General features: G+C 40.3%; 1 protein-coding gene across 12 annotated transcripts in view; it reads left to right on the top strand.

Moving 5' to 3' along the window:
* The window catches only part of LOC308107507 (muscleblind-like protein 1), a gene marked incomplete at its 5' end in the record, with an annotated part of 72,374 nt that extends 57,598 nt beyond the window's left edge, over positions 1-14,776 (top strand). For 3 of the 12 annotated variants that reach the window (XM_080459863.1, XM_080459859.1, XM_080459867.1), the window contains 7 exons: positions 2,787-3,005; positions 5,925-6,164; positions 8,434-8,584; positions 10,220-10,255; positions 11,054-11,145; positions 11,394-11,467; positions 12,694-14,776. In XM_080459863.1, the coding sequence (XP_080315989.1) occupies positions 2,787-3,005; positions 5,925-6,164; positions 8,434-8,584; positions 10,220-10,255; positions 11,054-11,145; positions 11,394-11,450 (795 nt within the window). In that variant the 3' untranslated portion in view covers positions 11,451-11,467; positions 12,694-14,776. Of the gene's footprint in view, positions 1-2,786; positions 3,006-5,924; positions 6,165-7,549; positions 7,604-8,433; positions 8,585-10,219; positions 10,256-11,053; positions 11,146-11,393; positions 11,468-12,693 lie in introns of all 12 variants that reach the window. The other 9 variants (XM_080459864.1, XM_080459868.1, XM_080459860.1 and 6 more) reach the window with 5 other exon arrangements.
* Positions 14,777-15,380: the final 604 nt, after the last annotated feature.

Here is a 15,380-nt window from a genome sequence, read left to right as displayed (position 1 = left end):
GGCACATCTATCATTCTGTGTCCACAGCTGACACTCCTAAATTACTTTGGGTAGAAAAAGTGCTTTAATTTTACACAACGAAACTGTGAAGTGATGAGGTTCTATTACATGAGGCTGTGAAGGATGATGGTCATGATGCATTTTATTAGAGAATCAACATCAGTAGACAGTCGACATTATAGTTAGATCTGTCTTGGGCGCTCACTGGTTCATTTTGTCATGAAAAGAGTGTTTTTTAGACATTTATGTTTTGGGTTGTTGCACTGTTTTGGGTGCAGGTATTGATCCTGCAGACATGTTTTTCAGTTGTTTTTGCTGAACCTGAAGCTGTGGATAAGGCTATTGATGTAACAGAAGTAGTCAACAGTGTTAACTTCATTTTCTCTAAAAAAGATTATTTAATTTGTGCTTGCTCTGTTTTACCATAAATATTCTGCTGGTTGCTATCCAACACCATACACAGACTTACTTTTTGCATATTGCATTATGTTATTGAACTATTTTCTTTTGCTGCTTCTTTGATCTTTGATTCGCTTAAAAAGATGGACACGGACTGATGCTTCAGCCGATGAACATTCTTGGAGAAACGAGTTTCAAATATTTCCTGCGAAGGCTGTGATCAGGCTTGCTGCTATGACAGAAACGCATAAATACTGTGGCAAAATGTAATCACCATTAAGAACAAAACAGCCTCTGCTCTGCTGCAGCACAAACAGCAGACAGTAGGAAGGCATTGAGATATATATATTTTTTTCTGTCACTGCTGTGTAAACATCTTCAGTTTAACACAACCCACACATTCGACTTAACAGTTTATAACGTATCGCAATCGTGAATTGTAAGAGGAATCTGCAAAGTCATATCACCACTGGGAGTAATTGAAAGCAAACAGAAGAGGCGTTCCAAAAAAGGCCATCAGCAAGGTCACAAAATCTTTGCGGGATGACTTCACTGCATTGTTAAAACCTCACGACTCTGAATGTTTTTCAGTGACATCATGCGTATCCCATTCCAACCTTGAGCAGTGAATATTTCAGACTGAGACGGGAACACATGGAGAGACGCTTTTTCACAGCACCTTGTGATAGGACATCATTCTCCAGACATTCCAGAGAGCCGTCCTGAATGAATTAGAGCGTCCGCACCATTATTCCTGTTTTCTGAGTCATCCCACAGCAGTGAGGAGGAGTGCTGAGGAAGAATGTAGATGTCCTGCCCCGACTGCCACTGCTCTATTACTCACTGCTTCCTGCTGGCAGGGGCTCAAGAGACAATCCTCAGACTGGAGTTGAGGTCAGGAACGTGCAGGGAAAACTGGCAGTGTTCTAAGTCAGCGAGCATACTCCTCAGCATCGTTCTTTGAGAAGGGCAATGGACGTGGTATCAAGGCTGTTTCCTTCACTGGACTTCCATACCCTGTAAAATGCAGTTCATTGTCATACAGCAAAGCCCCTCTCCCTCCTCACATGAACACACAGCTTGATACTCCTCTTTATTCTCACCGCCATCCAGGGATGCTCTTTGTGATGAAAACAGAATTGGAGATGTCTTTCCACAGCATGGGAGATGATCTGTGTTTCAGGTGCACCAGTTACAGAGGCTTGCATTGGCTTTCTCTTTCCAAGGAAAAGCTTTTAAAGCCGCTTTCCCACTGACCTGTCAAACCACTAATTTTAACCCGATCCTTGATGGGTGGGGGATTTCTCCAAACGTGTGCAATCTGCATTGAAAGAGTGTTCAGTCAACCAATCTGGTATCAGGGTTGGACTCTGACTGGAAGCTGCATAGAAAGCAAATGCAGTATATGTTGACCCAGCTCAATCAGACTAGAAAACATAATTGTATTTTTAAAACTATTGTCAATGGAAACAGCCACGAACAAGAACAAAGTAGATTGTGTTGAAAATTCAACAAAATGGTACTGAACTCACACCCAGGGATGAGAAAGCTTCTGCTGATTCGTGGGATGGAGGAGATTTGTAATGGAGACCATAACTTGACCTTTGTTTACCTCTCTGTGTTTTGTTGCCTTGGTGATGATGTCACTAACATGAAGACATCAAAACGTCTGCACCAGTTGGAGTCCGCCTTGTGACTTGAACCTAGCCGTTAATGTGAAATATGTCAAACGCAGATGCGTCACAGAATCAAGCCCATTTCAGGGATAGGCTTGACTGGTCAGTTGCATTATCAACAGTCCACAAATATACTTCCTTGCTGATGAGTCAACTGATAATACATCGAATCTGGCATTCAACTCAAATTACGTGGAGTGTAGCAGAAGTTTTGTTCCACTCTCAATGTATGATACCATGAATATAAAAGATTTAAACGACAGAAGTAGAAGTAGTTTGTTTTGTTGTTTTCAATACATTTCAAGGGAGATCTTTCCTTTGAAAAAATGATTCAGCAGACGTAGGGACGTGTAGGCAGAAGGGTGGCAGATCCCTCCCATCCTTTCCAGCAAGTCACACTCTGCTGCTATCTGTATGAACTCCATTGCACCATGTGATCAGTTTGAGTCGGTGACACTCAGCCTTCTGTGTGTTAGTGTAAACAGCATTTATGAAAGAACGCCTTATTTTTCTTCAAATATGACTCCATCTGTGCACATACACAGCGACGATTCTCATAAAACTTTTGCTGTTGACAGTTGTTTTCACAAAAGGTAATTTGAATAGAAGTGCTTTGTAAGTTAAATATTTAACATTTTATATAGGAACTGTTAGAGAGCTAACTTTGCAATATATAATTAACTCTCTCTTTTGCGTTGCATGTTCCCACAGCCCATGTTTTCAGTCACACCCAGCCTTGCAACAAACGCCAATGCCGCTGCAGCAGCGGCTGCTGCGTTCAACCCCTACCTTGGCCCTGTGTCGCCCGGCCTGATGCCCGCTGACATCATGCCCAGTGCCCCGGTACTGGTCACCAGCAACCCCAATGTCCCCGTACCTGCTGCCGCCGCCGCTGCCGCACAGAAACTCATGAGGACAGACAGACTGGAGGTGAGAAACGCATTCATTCACACACAAAGGAGCAGGGATAAGTGCAGAATGCATGACCAGACAAGCGCATTCATACACCGATGATCACACAGATGGGAGGATTTGCATAATTATTTTGTCACTTCCATATCAGTAGCAGATTAGATAACAGATTAACGAAACCCTAGTAAATGCTGCACCAGGCAGGACCATTTTTTTAATTTATTTTTTCCTGACATGCACACAGATTGGGCTTTGAAATATGGGCTGCGCCCATTAGAATATTAAAGCCATGTCTTAGAAAGTCGTTTTCCAACACTTGGTGTTTGTAGACTTTAATTATGTATCTGGTACACAGATTCTGTTACATCTCATTACCATAATACAGTCATTACGCAGACTTAAGCAAAGAGAAAGAGACATTAATGAGAGTATCTCTCTGCAAATATTAATGTTGTCAGTCGCATTAACAAGCAGGAGACAACATTGTTTGGCAAAGCACCAAGTTATAGTTTACAAATGTGTCGTTTTCGGAAAAATCTTTACATCTTCAGTGAAAGCAATTACTCATTTGAAACCTGATGAGCCCCCTCCTCTGACTGCGTTCATAAAATCATTAATTGGACAGCAAGTCAATCTCATCCATTATGTAGCTCCACCCGAGAAACACTCGCAGCAGAATAATGGGAAAATCGTTTGGAGGCAGGCAGGAGGCGTCCGGGAATGTTAGGAAGGTTACATTTAAGATGTTGGGTCGCTGTGTAATGAATTGTGGTTAGACTGAGAAAGTCTACAGAGCCAGTGGACAAGTGGACGACATGCCGAGCGGGACAACGGTTCAATGACAGGAAGGAGAGATTGAGGCAGACATAGGAAATCAATTTGTAAACCTGTTGTGCTCTTTAGGCCCAGTTGAGATAAAGATTAAAGGAAAATGTTGATTGAATTTCATAGATGAAGTTAGGCTGTAGATAATTGGCGCCAAAACATGAGCCGAAGAAGAACGTGCAGCAGCTCTTGAACCAGATTGTGTAACCAGACAGTCCACTGGCAAGAGATTGATAGCATTTGGCACCAGAGTCTGGAAAATCAACAAAGGATATGAAATATTTATGAGCCAATTGCAATGATAATCTTCAATTATTCCCTTTTAAGTATTCAATCCAAGTGGTCAAGTGCCTGTAGTGCTCAGGCTGAATGCATTGGCCAAGCTTTTTGTTCAAGAGAATAGATTTGTCCGCTTCATTTCTTCAAAACTATGTTTCCTAAAAATATCTGAGAGGAAAGAGGCCGGCTATCATTTTGTTTCAAGTGCGTGTCATTCAAAATAAACATAGCAAGAATTCTGTAGACCGACACACATACCAGTGAGTGGATATGTTACAGATTGTTTTTTCTGGGCTGGGAGAAATTCCTATTTTAGAAGACAACTCTCCAGACTGCTTTCCTGAGAAAATATTTTCCAGTTGTCGCCCTGCGTCCTTCTCTTGTGGAGCTACAGCAACAGTTGAAATGCATAAAATAAAATCACATGTTGCTTACCTTCCAACTGTGGTGATGTAACTAGCCCAGAGAGACAGCTACCATGGGGACAGAAATATGATTAACGGTCCCTTTATTTGTTTGTCAAACTAAGCACTTCCACCGAATTTAGCATTTTCCAATGCATAATTAACCACTGTTCAAAGAAGCACACTGATCAGACCAGGTGCTGAGAACATTGCATTGCTACCATTTAGCCCTCTTTTTCGTTGCCATTTTTTTTTTTTCTCTATGCCAGCTACACTCACCTCATCCCTAAAGACTGAGTCTATTTCCTCGATCCCTCGCTCTCTCTCTCCTTTACTCTTTAGTCATCAACCATGCTTACAATTTCCATCCCTCCCTTGTTTCCTCCCTCCCTTACCCGCCTCGCCAGCATCTGCCTGACAACAAGCCAGTCTCTCTCTCTTTCTCTCCCTCCCTCTCGCTCTCTCTCTCTTTCTTTTTTTTTTAAAATAAAAACCAGTAGCAGTTATAATGATGGTAGCAGTGTTGTGTAGATGTAGATGTGCATTCATTTATACATGTGTTAGTGTGAGTGAGGGAGGTGCATTGAGGAAGCAGGACGATTCCTCACTCACACTGATGGCTGTTTGTGGATGATGACCTGTCACGACAGGAGACAAAGAAGGCTTACTGTGTTGATAACGGTGCCGGTGGCCTTTTGTCTGTCAGCCGGTCCACCACAAATCAAATCCTTTATGCACGTATACAGACTGGTACAGTGAGACAGACGCGGTAAATGAACTTGTTCTATCACAGTAACACATAGATCAATACAACGCGCCATGAAATTACGTCTCATTTAGTGGAGGATATGATTTCGAACACGATCCAGGCGGCTATTGCATGGCTCTGTGAGTGTCAAAATCTGCTTATGGGACGAAAAAAAAAAAAATGCTACCTCATAATTCATGTGTGCACCCACTTTCAGTGGGTGTGTTTGTGTGTATGTCTGTCATTACATGGGTTTGTGATTACGTCAGCTTCAGCCTCCCCTGAGGGCAACCAGTCTTATTTTCCCATGAGCCCCATTGAGCCCTCACGCTCAGACAGAAGCGATGTGTTAACTGTCCATGCTGGTGCTGCCACCTTCTGCCCCCGCCTTGGAAAGACAACAACACAGCTCGTTTGAATAATGGATCAATGTGTGATTGATGAGTCTGTAAGCGTGTGATCTGCTTATTAATGAGCAGTAATGGGTTAACGTGTCATTAAGATTGGTTGTCTCTGTCTGGTACAGTGACTGTCAAGCTTCAAAATTACTGAAAAGATGGATTACTTCATCAAATGTGAAGTAAAGTGAACAGAAACTACATTGTGTGTGGCTGTTTTTAGCCTTTCTGTCCTGTTTGTTAGGTTTATGGCCCCATTCTCACTATTGTGTCTGTGCCCCAGGTATGCAGAGAATACCAGCGGGGTAACTGTACACGTGGGGAGAACGACTGTCGCTTTGCCCACCCAGCAGATAGCACTATGATTGACACCAACGACAACACAGTCACTGTGTGTATGGACTACATTAAGGGCCGCTGCTCGAGGGAGAAGTGCAAGTACTTTCACCCTCCGGCTCACCTGCAGGCCAAAATCAAAGCCGCCCAACACCAAGTTAACCAGGCTGCGGCTGCTGCAGCCATGGTAGGTATCTGTCTGCAGATCATACCATCCAGAAGAATGAGCATCTAAAGCATTATAACCTCTGTGTAGTTAGTGAAACGAGTAGCAATTAAATAAAACCAGGTGAATGGTTTGAAGGCCTGATATCATTTACAATGACAGGATAAACAATGTAAAACATATAGTATCTCAAACACGCTTTTCCAGTTTCTTATAGACAAATTTCTCTGGGCAATAACTACATATTTAACTACTCGTTGTTCCGGATCCCTTTAGTTCAGACTCAGTAAGCACTAGACAGACACAGAGTCAGTGTTTGCTTTATTTGCAGCAGGCTGTAGTGATCATGCAAGTATGCGACTGAGCCTACTGCTCCCCTTTCCTGCTCGTCCTTCTTTTGCTGCTTTGTTGTTGGTGAATTTGGCTGCACACCTTCAATGGGTGATTAGACAAGTGCTCTTTTTTGATCTTGTTTCTACAGTGCAGTAATCACTTTTATCTAAACCGAGAGAAACTCATGTTCAGCCAAGTCGAGTTCTGTAAAAGACATTGTGCAGCAAGTAATCCAGAAGAGAATTGTTTGATATAATGTACCTTTTTACTTTTAAGTCAGGCCATAAAGTCAAAATGACACTGTATTCCAGGAGTGCAGGTAGACCTCTTTGCTCTTTTTTATCTCATGTTATATTTCAGGGGATTAATGTCTTTACAAATAACTTGATTTGGCATTTAAAATACCAGTACAGACCTGATAATGTATTTTAAAAGATGCATTGTGAAACAACAAAAACTTGATTTTTTTGTTAATTTTACTCATGCAATCTTTCAATAATACAGTGGTTTTCAATGAGGGCCTCTTGTTTGCCAGAATCTCCTATATCTTTATTCATTTCATGGCAGTTAACATCATGATAATAACGTAGTGCGATGGAGATATTTTGGTTGAAAACTTAAAACAAAGCAGTGTTAAGTGAGGGTCCAAATCAAAATGCGTGGTTAATGGTTTGTTATGGAAAATGACAGGTGATTTGAATATTAGCATACATTTACTTTAAAATTATATTTTAGCAATCATGGGCACCTGGGTAATCCTCTTTTCTTGTAAATTCTTCAGTTCAATGAACTAAATTTCCCTCTGGGAGGAATTTGTGTGCAGGGCCATAATTCTTTTCAGTAACTCTACTGCCATTAATGTGCATGCTTTAGTCTTGTAATTGTTGTATATTGCATTCCAATGATTTGTTTTTTTATTTGTTTGTTTTTTTTGTTTTTGTTTTTTTTTCTCACCAAACCCACACTGCACTGCTGCCCCCCCCCCATGATGCACCTCCGCTTGCTGGTTTATGTTAATGCGCTTGAACCCCATTGGCCCATTGCCATCATGTGCTCGCTGCCTGCTAATTAAGACTCAGTCGGCTGTCAAATCACTGAAGCGACCCCTCGACGCAACTTTTGACCTGGTACTATGACCTTTCACCTTTTAGCTTGGCATGTAGCTGTGGTGTGATAGATATACTTTTGAACTATGTATTTAATTAACCAAACTTGAGAAAACACCAAGGGGTGATGAACTGATTGCAGGCCCCAGATTTGATACAGAAAAGTGTGAAACATTTCTTGTTTGAATCCTAATTCAAAAACATTGGCGAGAAAAAAAAAATGAAAGCACTTCATGTGGAACCTTGACACGGTTTTCAATGTCAGCTCATCACCTCAAGTAAATCTATAAAGCAATTCATTAAGAGCATGAAGGTTATAATATTGTAGTGTCTATTAGTATATGGTAGTCTTTGCATGATTTTTGTCACCCATATTGCATGTGTAACTGATGAAGAGATGTCATGACAGTCTTAACATGGCTTATAGTCTACTTTTATCATGGAGCAGGCAGTGCAGCTTTCTCTAACTACATCATGTTTCTGTTGATGGTCCAACAATAAGACCAGTCGCTCTTTGTGGAAGGATCTAGTTGTATTTGAGCCTGAAAAACAATTGTTGAATGAACTGTTTTATTAAATATCCACTAATAACCTCATGACAGTGCTTAAAGGATTTTTACAGCAATTATATTTTGGTCTAGATGTCACTGTTTTTCAGCCAGTACAAATATGCTATCTTACTCTGACTGAACTAGTGCAGTCCACTGCATGTTTGTGTTTACTGTTTGAAATCTTCATTCTCTAATGAAATTCTTTCTTCTCTCTGTCCTGAATGTCACTGCTGCCATCCTTTGGTTTCCCACACTTCCATCCCTTTTTTTTTTTTTTCTTTGGTGTTGTCCCCTCATCAGGGGCTCCCTCCTGTCTTGCCTCCTTTACCAAAGAGACCTGCACTTGAAAAAGCCAACGGTGCCACCACAATGTTCAATGCTGGTGTTTTCCAGTACCAACAGGCCCTGGCCAACATGCAGTTTCAGCAGCAGGCGGCCTTTATACCATCAGGTAAGGCCTGAGTCTGTTTGTTTGTGGCACTTTGTTGATAACTCAATGCCTGATCGTACGATTCTCACTTACCTGTGTTGTTTTGGAATAAGCTGTAAATGTCTGAATGTGTGACGTCACTTTTAATGACAAAATGAAAAGGCTTCCACAGACTTACTTCCACACTGATGAGCCATGACATTTGAACACCTGCCTGATATTATCTTGTCTCATTTTTGCTGCACATACACAACAAACCGCATTCACATGTCCCATCAGAACCAGCAGCATCCTCTCCAGCAAACTGAGCGACAGGAGCTCATCTGTCGGATTAGATCACATAGTTCAGCCTTCAATCTCCACCTGCATCAGTGAGCCTTGGCTCAATGACCGCTGTTGCTGTTTTACTGCTTTTCCGTGATCGGGCCACTTTTTGATGGATACAGATCGCCGCACGCTGAAAACACCCCACAAGAAAGGCTGTTTTGGAGACGCTCTAAACCAAGTTTTCTCACCATTACTATTCACCTCTTGTATATCTAACTCAGATCCTTAAGCTTTCCAATTTACATATTCACTTGCAACCCAATGTATCCTAGCCACTATTAGCTGCCACAATAAAGTGATAATAAGCTACCAGCTTCACCAGCCACTAGTCATAATGTTATGGCTGATCGGTGTTTGTAGAAATTGGGCATTGAGACAGGAAGGGGAAATGAAGCCAGGTGATGTTTGTAGAAATGTACAGACTATCTAGCCTAACATAAACAGCTTGTGAGTATGTAACCTTTCTCAGTGGCATAAATGAGCTCTACCTTTTGGACTTCAAAACACAGTGAACCAGACGGGCAGAAAGATAGATCACCGTTAGATAAATTTGATTACATAAATCAAATAGAAAATCTAAAAGTAGCAAAAAACAATACAGGAATCTTCAGAGTTGTACAGGCAAATAGAGAGTTTTCTCCTCAGTGAGAAGTGGAAATGATACTCTCAGTCGTGGTGTGTGTGTGTGTGTGCATGTATTTGCTATGCACACACGCTCACATACACACAGCTCACTTGAACAGCTTGCCTTTGGGCCCCGCATAGTCATCTTACACTGTGCCCCATATTCTCATCTGACAGCCTAAGAATAGCTTGCCATTGATTGCCTCCTGCGAGAAATTGAGATACCAGATCCTCATATGTTCCGCACTATCGGACTGTGAGGTCACTGCATCAAACTTTGAGGGGTTCAGAAAACGGGTCAATCAAACTTTTCACAGTACAAACAGCCGCTATAACAGCGGCAAGGAAAATTGGGCCACAGGCTGTGTTTCATTTGCAGTCCAATTGTAAAATTGCAGCTAAATAATAAAGTAAGGGCTTGCCAGGGGATTTTTTTTTTTCATGTATACTTATATCTCTGTGGGACAGTTTGGGTGGTTGCAGCAGCTTTGACATGTATTATTATTACTGAAGCTAGTCACAACTGCCAGATATTCAGATATTGTCCTTGTATTGTTTCCAGCATGTCAACAAATCCAGATCACAGTTTGATCATTTCCACATGAAATCTGATAATGTCTGTCTTTATAACACTTGTAATGGGTTTTCTTGATTTCTTCTCCCCCCGTATTCACTCCACTTCCTATTGCAATGCATGATGGGCAGGCTCGATATTGTGCATGACACCTGCAACAAGTGTTGGTAGGTGCCAGATTTCCTTACCGATTATCTTTGAGCCCATTTTAGCCATTCACGTTCATTCAACAGACCGCACAGCATAAGCACATTCTCCATTTTTTGCCAATTCAGACATTGGTATGTATTCAAACTGGCCACTGTAATCTCATTTCAAACACAGTCGGATGTGACTGATGATATTTTAATTGCAAATTGTGGTTGTTAGTTCTGTGGTTTACTACATTGTGCTGTACATCCTTGAGGTTTGGAAAATACGCCCTTTTTTGCTCTGCCACAGGTCTCTCTGTCACCTAATGCTTGTTGCAGTTCAGAATCCCCTGCTTCATTATACTTCCATATCAGGCTGTCTAACCTCTTGAGCACCTCATTATACTGTCTGGTTATGAATGCCACATAAACATGAGAATTTACATATAAGTAGACAAAGTGGTTGTTGTTGTAATAGTCGCTGTTGGGGTTTCATTTATGTGTTTTTCCAGTGGTAATTGGAATGTATTAAAAAAAAAAATAATAATAAATAAAATAAAGTTGTTTGACTGCCCTGCCAGCAGATAAAACATGCTGTCATCCATTTGTTCATTTTTCTTTTCATATTAACTGTTAGCTGTCTTGCACTTTGAATAATTTTCCAGCAATTTTCAATTGATTTGAATGGATTAAAAATGTTTATAAAAAAATAAAAAAAAGACTTTCTCATGTTTATTCGCATTTTATATGCAGACTTAAAAATGAAGTGTACAGCACAGTGCAAGCCTTTAAATCTGCCTTTGTTCAACTGCCTGTGTGATCTTTCCCTCCAAGTACCCATGATGCACGGTGCTTCTCCAGCCACTGTGTCTGCAGCCACCACATCTGCCACAAGTGTTCCCTTTGCAACAGCAACAGCCAATCAGGTTTGCTCCTCTCACCCTCCCTAAACGTCTCGTACCGTCTCAGACTTTTCGGAAATTCTCTCAGTCTTGTGATTTCAATTTGCCCCCCGTAGTGCAAAATGCATGTGTGGTGCACAAGGGCTCATCGCTGATATTTGCTAGAGTTTTTGAAAATCTGTGATTATACACACAATCACAATGCTTTTTTTTTTTTTCCGTTAACAACTCTTCTCTTCCTTCTTCTGCTTCTCTTTGCTTCTCTCAATCAGATTCCAATAATATCTGCAGACCATCTGACTAGTCACAAGTATGTGACCCAGATGTAGGCGTCTCAATCAGAACAGTATGTACTGCATCTCCATCCCAGCATCTCACACACTCGCCTCTGGACCTTTACAACGTCTCACACAAAATGCTGAAATGACGTGACAGAGTTTGTTTATGGGGTTTTTTTAAGACGGCAAAATGTGTTGTTTACTTTACTAACGTACAGCTGAAATGAACAGTTTAATCCTTTGAACATAGTTTTACTGTTCAGATTGGGATGGGAGGCTCCCGTGACTCCCCAGTCACGATAGCTGTTAAAGCTAAAGAAATAGGACTGAAACAATTTATATATTTGTTATTGCCTCGATGCCAAACATGTTGCCGCAAGCACAGACGCCCAAGCTAACATTTACAAAAAGAAAAAGAAATAAACATGATTTTGTCACGTTAACATGTAACAAGTCCATCTCATGTATTGGTTAATTTATCTACCACAATCTGTTTGAAATGACAACTGTGGCTTCAATTCAAGTATTTCCACTAACTAGAAGCAAAGTGTAAAATGTAGTATTCTTCGACAAGAAGTTGTGTAATTTGTCTGAACATAGCAGCAGCCTTGCAGGCTACATCTGCTTCAAAGTAACCACACAAAACCCATAAAGTAAGAATGTATTTGCAAAACTCAATGACATGAACATGAACAATATGAAAACTAAACAAACAACTGAAATCTTGCAATTATTCAGCCTGTTACATAATATTAAAAATGCTTACCGTGGCCTTCATTAGTCAAGCGTCCCCACCAAAATGACTTCTATTTTGTGACTTTATGTGGTGTTTGTGACGATGATTGACCAACAATAGACATTTTTATCACTCTTACTGATATTGTTCAACAGAGATTTTTTTTTTCTGACATTGATCGTTATAATATAAAACAAATAAAAGCATATAGGACATACACATCATTGACAAATGGAATGTAATAGTGCCTTTCTATGCATTATAGAGAAATTTAGTCATGAACCTGCAACAAATTAGTTTGAAATTGACAAACAAAAAAGTTTTGCCTTTATTAAATATGTATATGAATTCATATTATATGTGTCAAAACTTATATAGACACCCCTATTAAAACTGCTAACTATAATATTTTCGTATCTTTTGATTCTTTTTATCCACTGGTACTACCTTTGTCTTCATATGCTTGAAATAAAAATCAGCCAAAGTATGGCGACACCTGAACTGAAAAAGCTTGAGTTAAGCTCCGCTGAATCCTCTCTTCTGATTTTCTCCCCTCAGATGGATCTGGAGTGTGCTGGTGTCGAGTCCAAGATTAACTGTCAACCCTTCATGCCTGTATCATCCAGAGTGAGATGGTGATAAATCTGCATGTTGACATAGGAGCCACAGTCTGTTAGAAGCATTTCATGTGTACTTCATACACACTCTTACACAACAACTGAAAACAACGTCATTGCATTAAAGACTGCCTTTCCTTCTGTAGAGGCGACTAACCTTTATTCACCAGACACACTTTGAATGTTAACACAAGGTAAATGTGCGGAGCAGTCGTCCGGGGAGTCGGCTGAATCGGTACGTCCATTGACCGAGAATCATGACCTTACGTTGTTCGCTTATTCATGGGCTGTTGCTCTCTGACTTAAATGTGTTCATTCGTTTACACAAAGGTGCACCTTGTATTTTAGTTGAGGTAAAAGTTTCAAATAACGTGACTGAATCACATATGCATGCAAAGTGTTTTGGTTTTGGATTATTCCTTCTGTTGATGCGGCGATAAGGGAAATTACAAGAACGCACTCGGAGGCAAAAGAGCAACTGAATGTCTGTGAGGTGTCTTTCAAACCTTTGTAGCCTACCTTTTGATCTCTTAAGCACATGTCTTTAACCTTGCAGGCATACGCCTGTAGAGTGCCATGCATCTCAAACAACATGAATGGTATTGAAGCAGTGTTCCAGTGTGTTCAGCTCAACGATTCCCTTTAATACTTCCCCCTTGGACAGCATGTGTAGAGTCCAAAGGTCCTGTCATCACCTGTGTTCCCCATTAGCACCACTGCTGATTAGATTTCCCAAGATTGTCTGCTTTACCCAAAATCTCCTACTGAATGAATAGCTGTTTGAGTTTGACTTTTCGTTTTTTTTTCGTTATTGCCGATGTTAAGACCTGAAACGACTGCATCTGCTTCTGACACAGATCTCTCCATTAAGTCTCTTGACTCTAAAAGTCAGATGAGCGGTTTTCTCAGCCTATTTGAGAGACCAAAGACTCTCTTGGTGATGACGAAGTGACGACGAATAGCTTTGAAGCCATGGTGGCGTTTGGTGTCCAAACTGCTGTGAGACAAAAGTCAAAATCTACGGTGCAAGTGAATATGTGATTTGTATGACCTGAATTGTTCTTCATTTGTGTGGTTATGCATATTTTAAGGATGTTTGTCGAAGTAGATTCAGTGTAGTGTATATATATGGTCTGATCTATTTAAGATTATTTGTTTGATTTGCCTACTTTTCTTTCCTTTTCAATAGCCAGCCAAAGTCTTTAATGTCACTGTTAGTATATATTGTAGACTCGTGGGGCTGAATTAAAAAAAAAATTAAATAAAATAAAAAAAACAAACTGCATAGCCCAAAGAAGGATCGGGTTGTTTAGAGTAGATCTCTAGAGTTCCTTGTTTTTGTTGTGTTCTGGGTGCACTTCAGGCATATTTAATTGGTGGATAGTACAGGGAAAATGGCGAGAAAAATAAACGATTGTATTACTCATCCAAAGCCTTAGAATGTACCATCGGGTCAGCACAATGCAACATGCCATTTTGAACCATCCAGTTGCCTAAATCACGCCATATTAACACACCCAGACAGAGCACTATGTAAACATCATGTTTTCTGTCAGTGTTTTTTTTTTTTTTCCCTTTAAAAAAAACAAAAAACAAAACCTTTCTTGTAGTTTATTTTTTTTCTTCTGTCTTAGACAAGGTGTGCTTTATTTTTTCATTTGTTTGGATGATCTTAGTTTTGATTTTCAGTTTTACCTATTATATTTATCTTTCTTAAAATGAATATAAGGTACTGTGTGTGCGTTTGTGTGTTCCCCATGCACAGTTCACTGAAATTCCATGTTGATGTTAATTTACGTATGATTATGATTGTAAACTCAATATTTTCTACGTTATGCATATTGTTGAACTGTATGCATATGGTTGATTTCTCTAGTCTTTTGTGTTCTTTGAACAAAGATGTTTTATATGAGTATCTAATAGTGATGAAATAATAGAACAGAGAGGCTAAGTTGTCACTGTGGCAGCCATTGCCAATAACCGAGTAATATTTTAATGATTGTAAGGTTTGTAACTAGTCATATAAGAAAAAGAAAAAAAAAGACTATTATAAAAAAATCTAGGTCCTAGATGTTTAGAGTAAAGATGTTATTTTCTACTGTATCCATTTCAAATAGTAACTATTGTTTTAATATTTTTACTCTCCCTGGAAATTGGGCCATGTTGGAAAACAAGCTGCATATTTGATCACTTTTGGGGGCGTTGCTGGCGGGGTCAGGTGAACGCGGTGAGCGGGGGGGGCTGAATTTGCCCGCTCATCTCCTACTGAAGCCGACTGCAAACGACGAGGGTGGGGGCGGGGAATCTGGAGGTGATAAAGGTTGACTTTTTTGCACTTCTGTACATAGTCAAAAAAGAGAGAATCATGTATATTGAGATCTTATTTTGAATAAAAAAAAAAAATGATGTCTATAAACGACGAGGAATTTTGCTAGGATAACAAAAAAAAAAAAATCTTATGAAAGGCTGAACAAAATTGCTTGCATCAAAAGGGCACCGAGTTCTCACTCTCCTACCCCTTTCGGAAAAGGCCAAGTGTTGCTCTTCTTTTTTGTCAGCAGCTTGTAGTTTGCCAGGTAACCTACCGGAGGAGGCGTCCACTGCCCTCCAGTGAGAGGGCCTGACTGG

Source organism: Lipophrys pholis (assembly GCF_963383615.2).
Source record: "Lipophrys pholis genome assembly, chromosome: 3".
In the NCBI taxonomy this organism is placed as follows: Eukaryota; Metazoa; Chordata; class Actinopteri; order Blenniiformes; family Blenniidae; genus Lipophrys; species Lipophrys pholis.
Note: the sequence above shows the minus strand (reverse complement) of the source record. Positions and strands in the feature narration are given on the sequence as shown.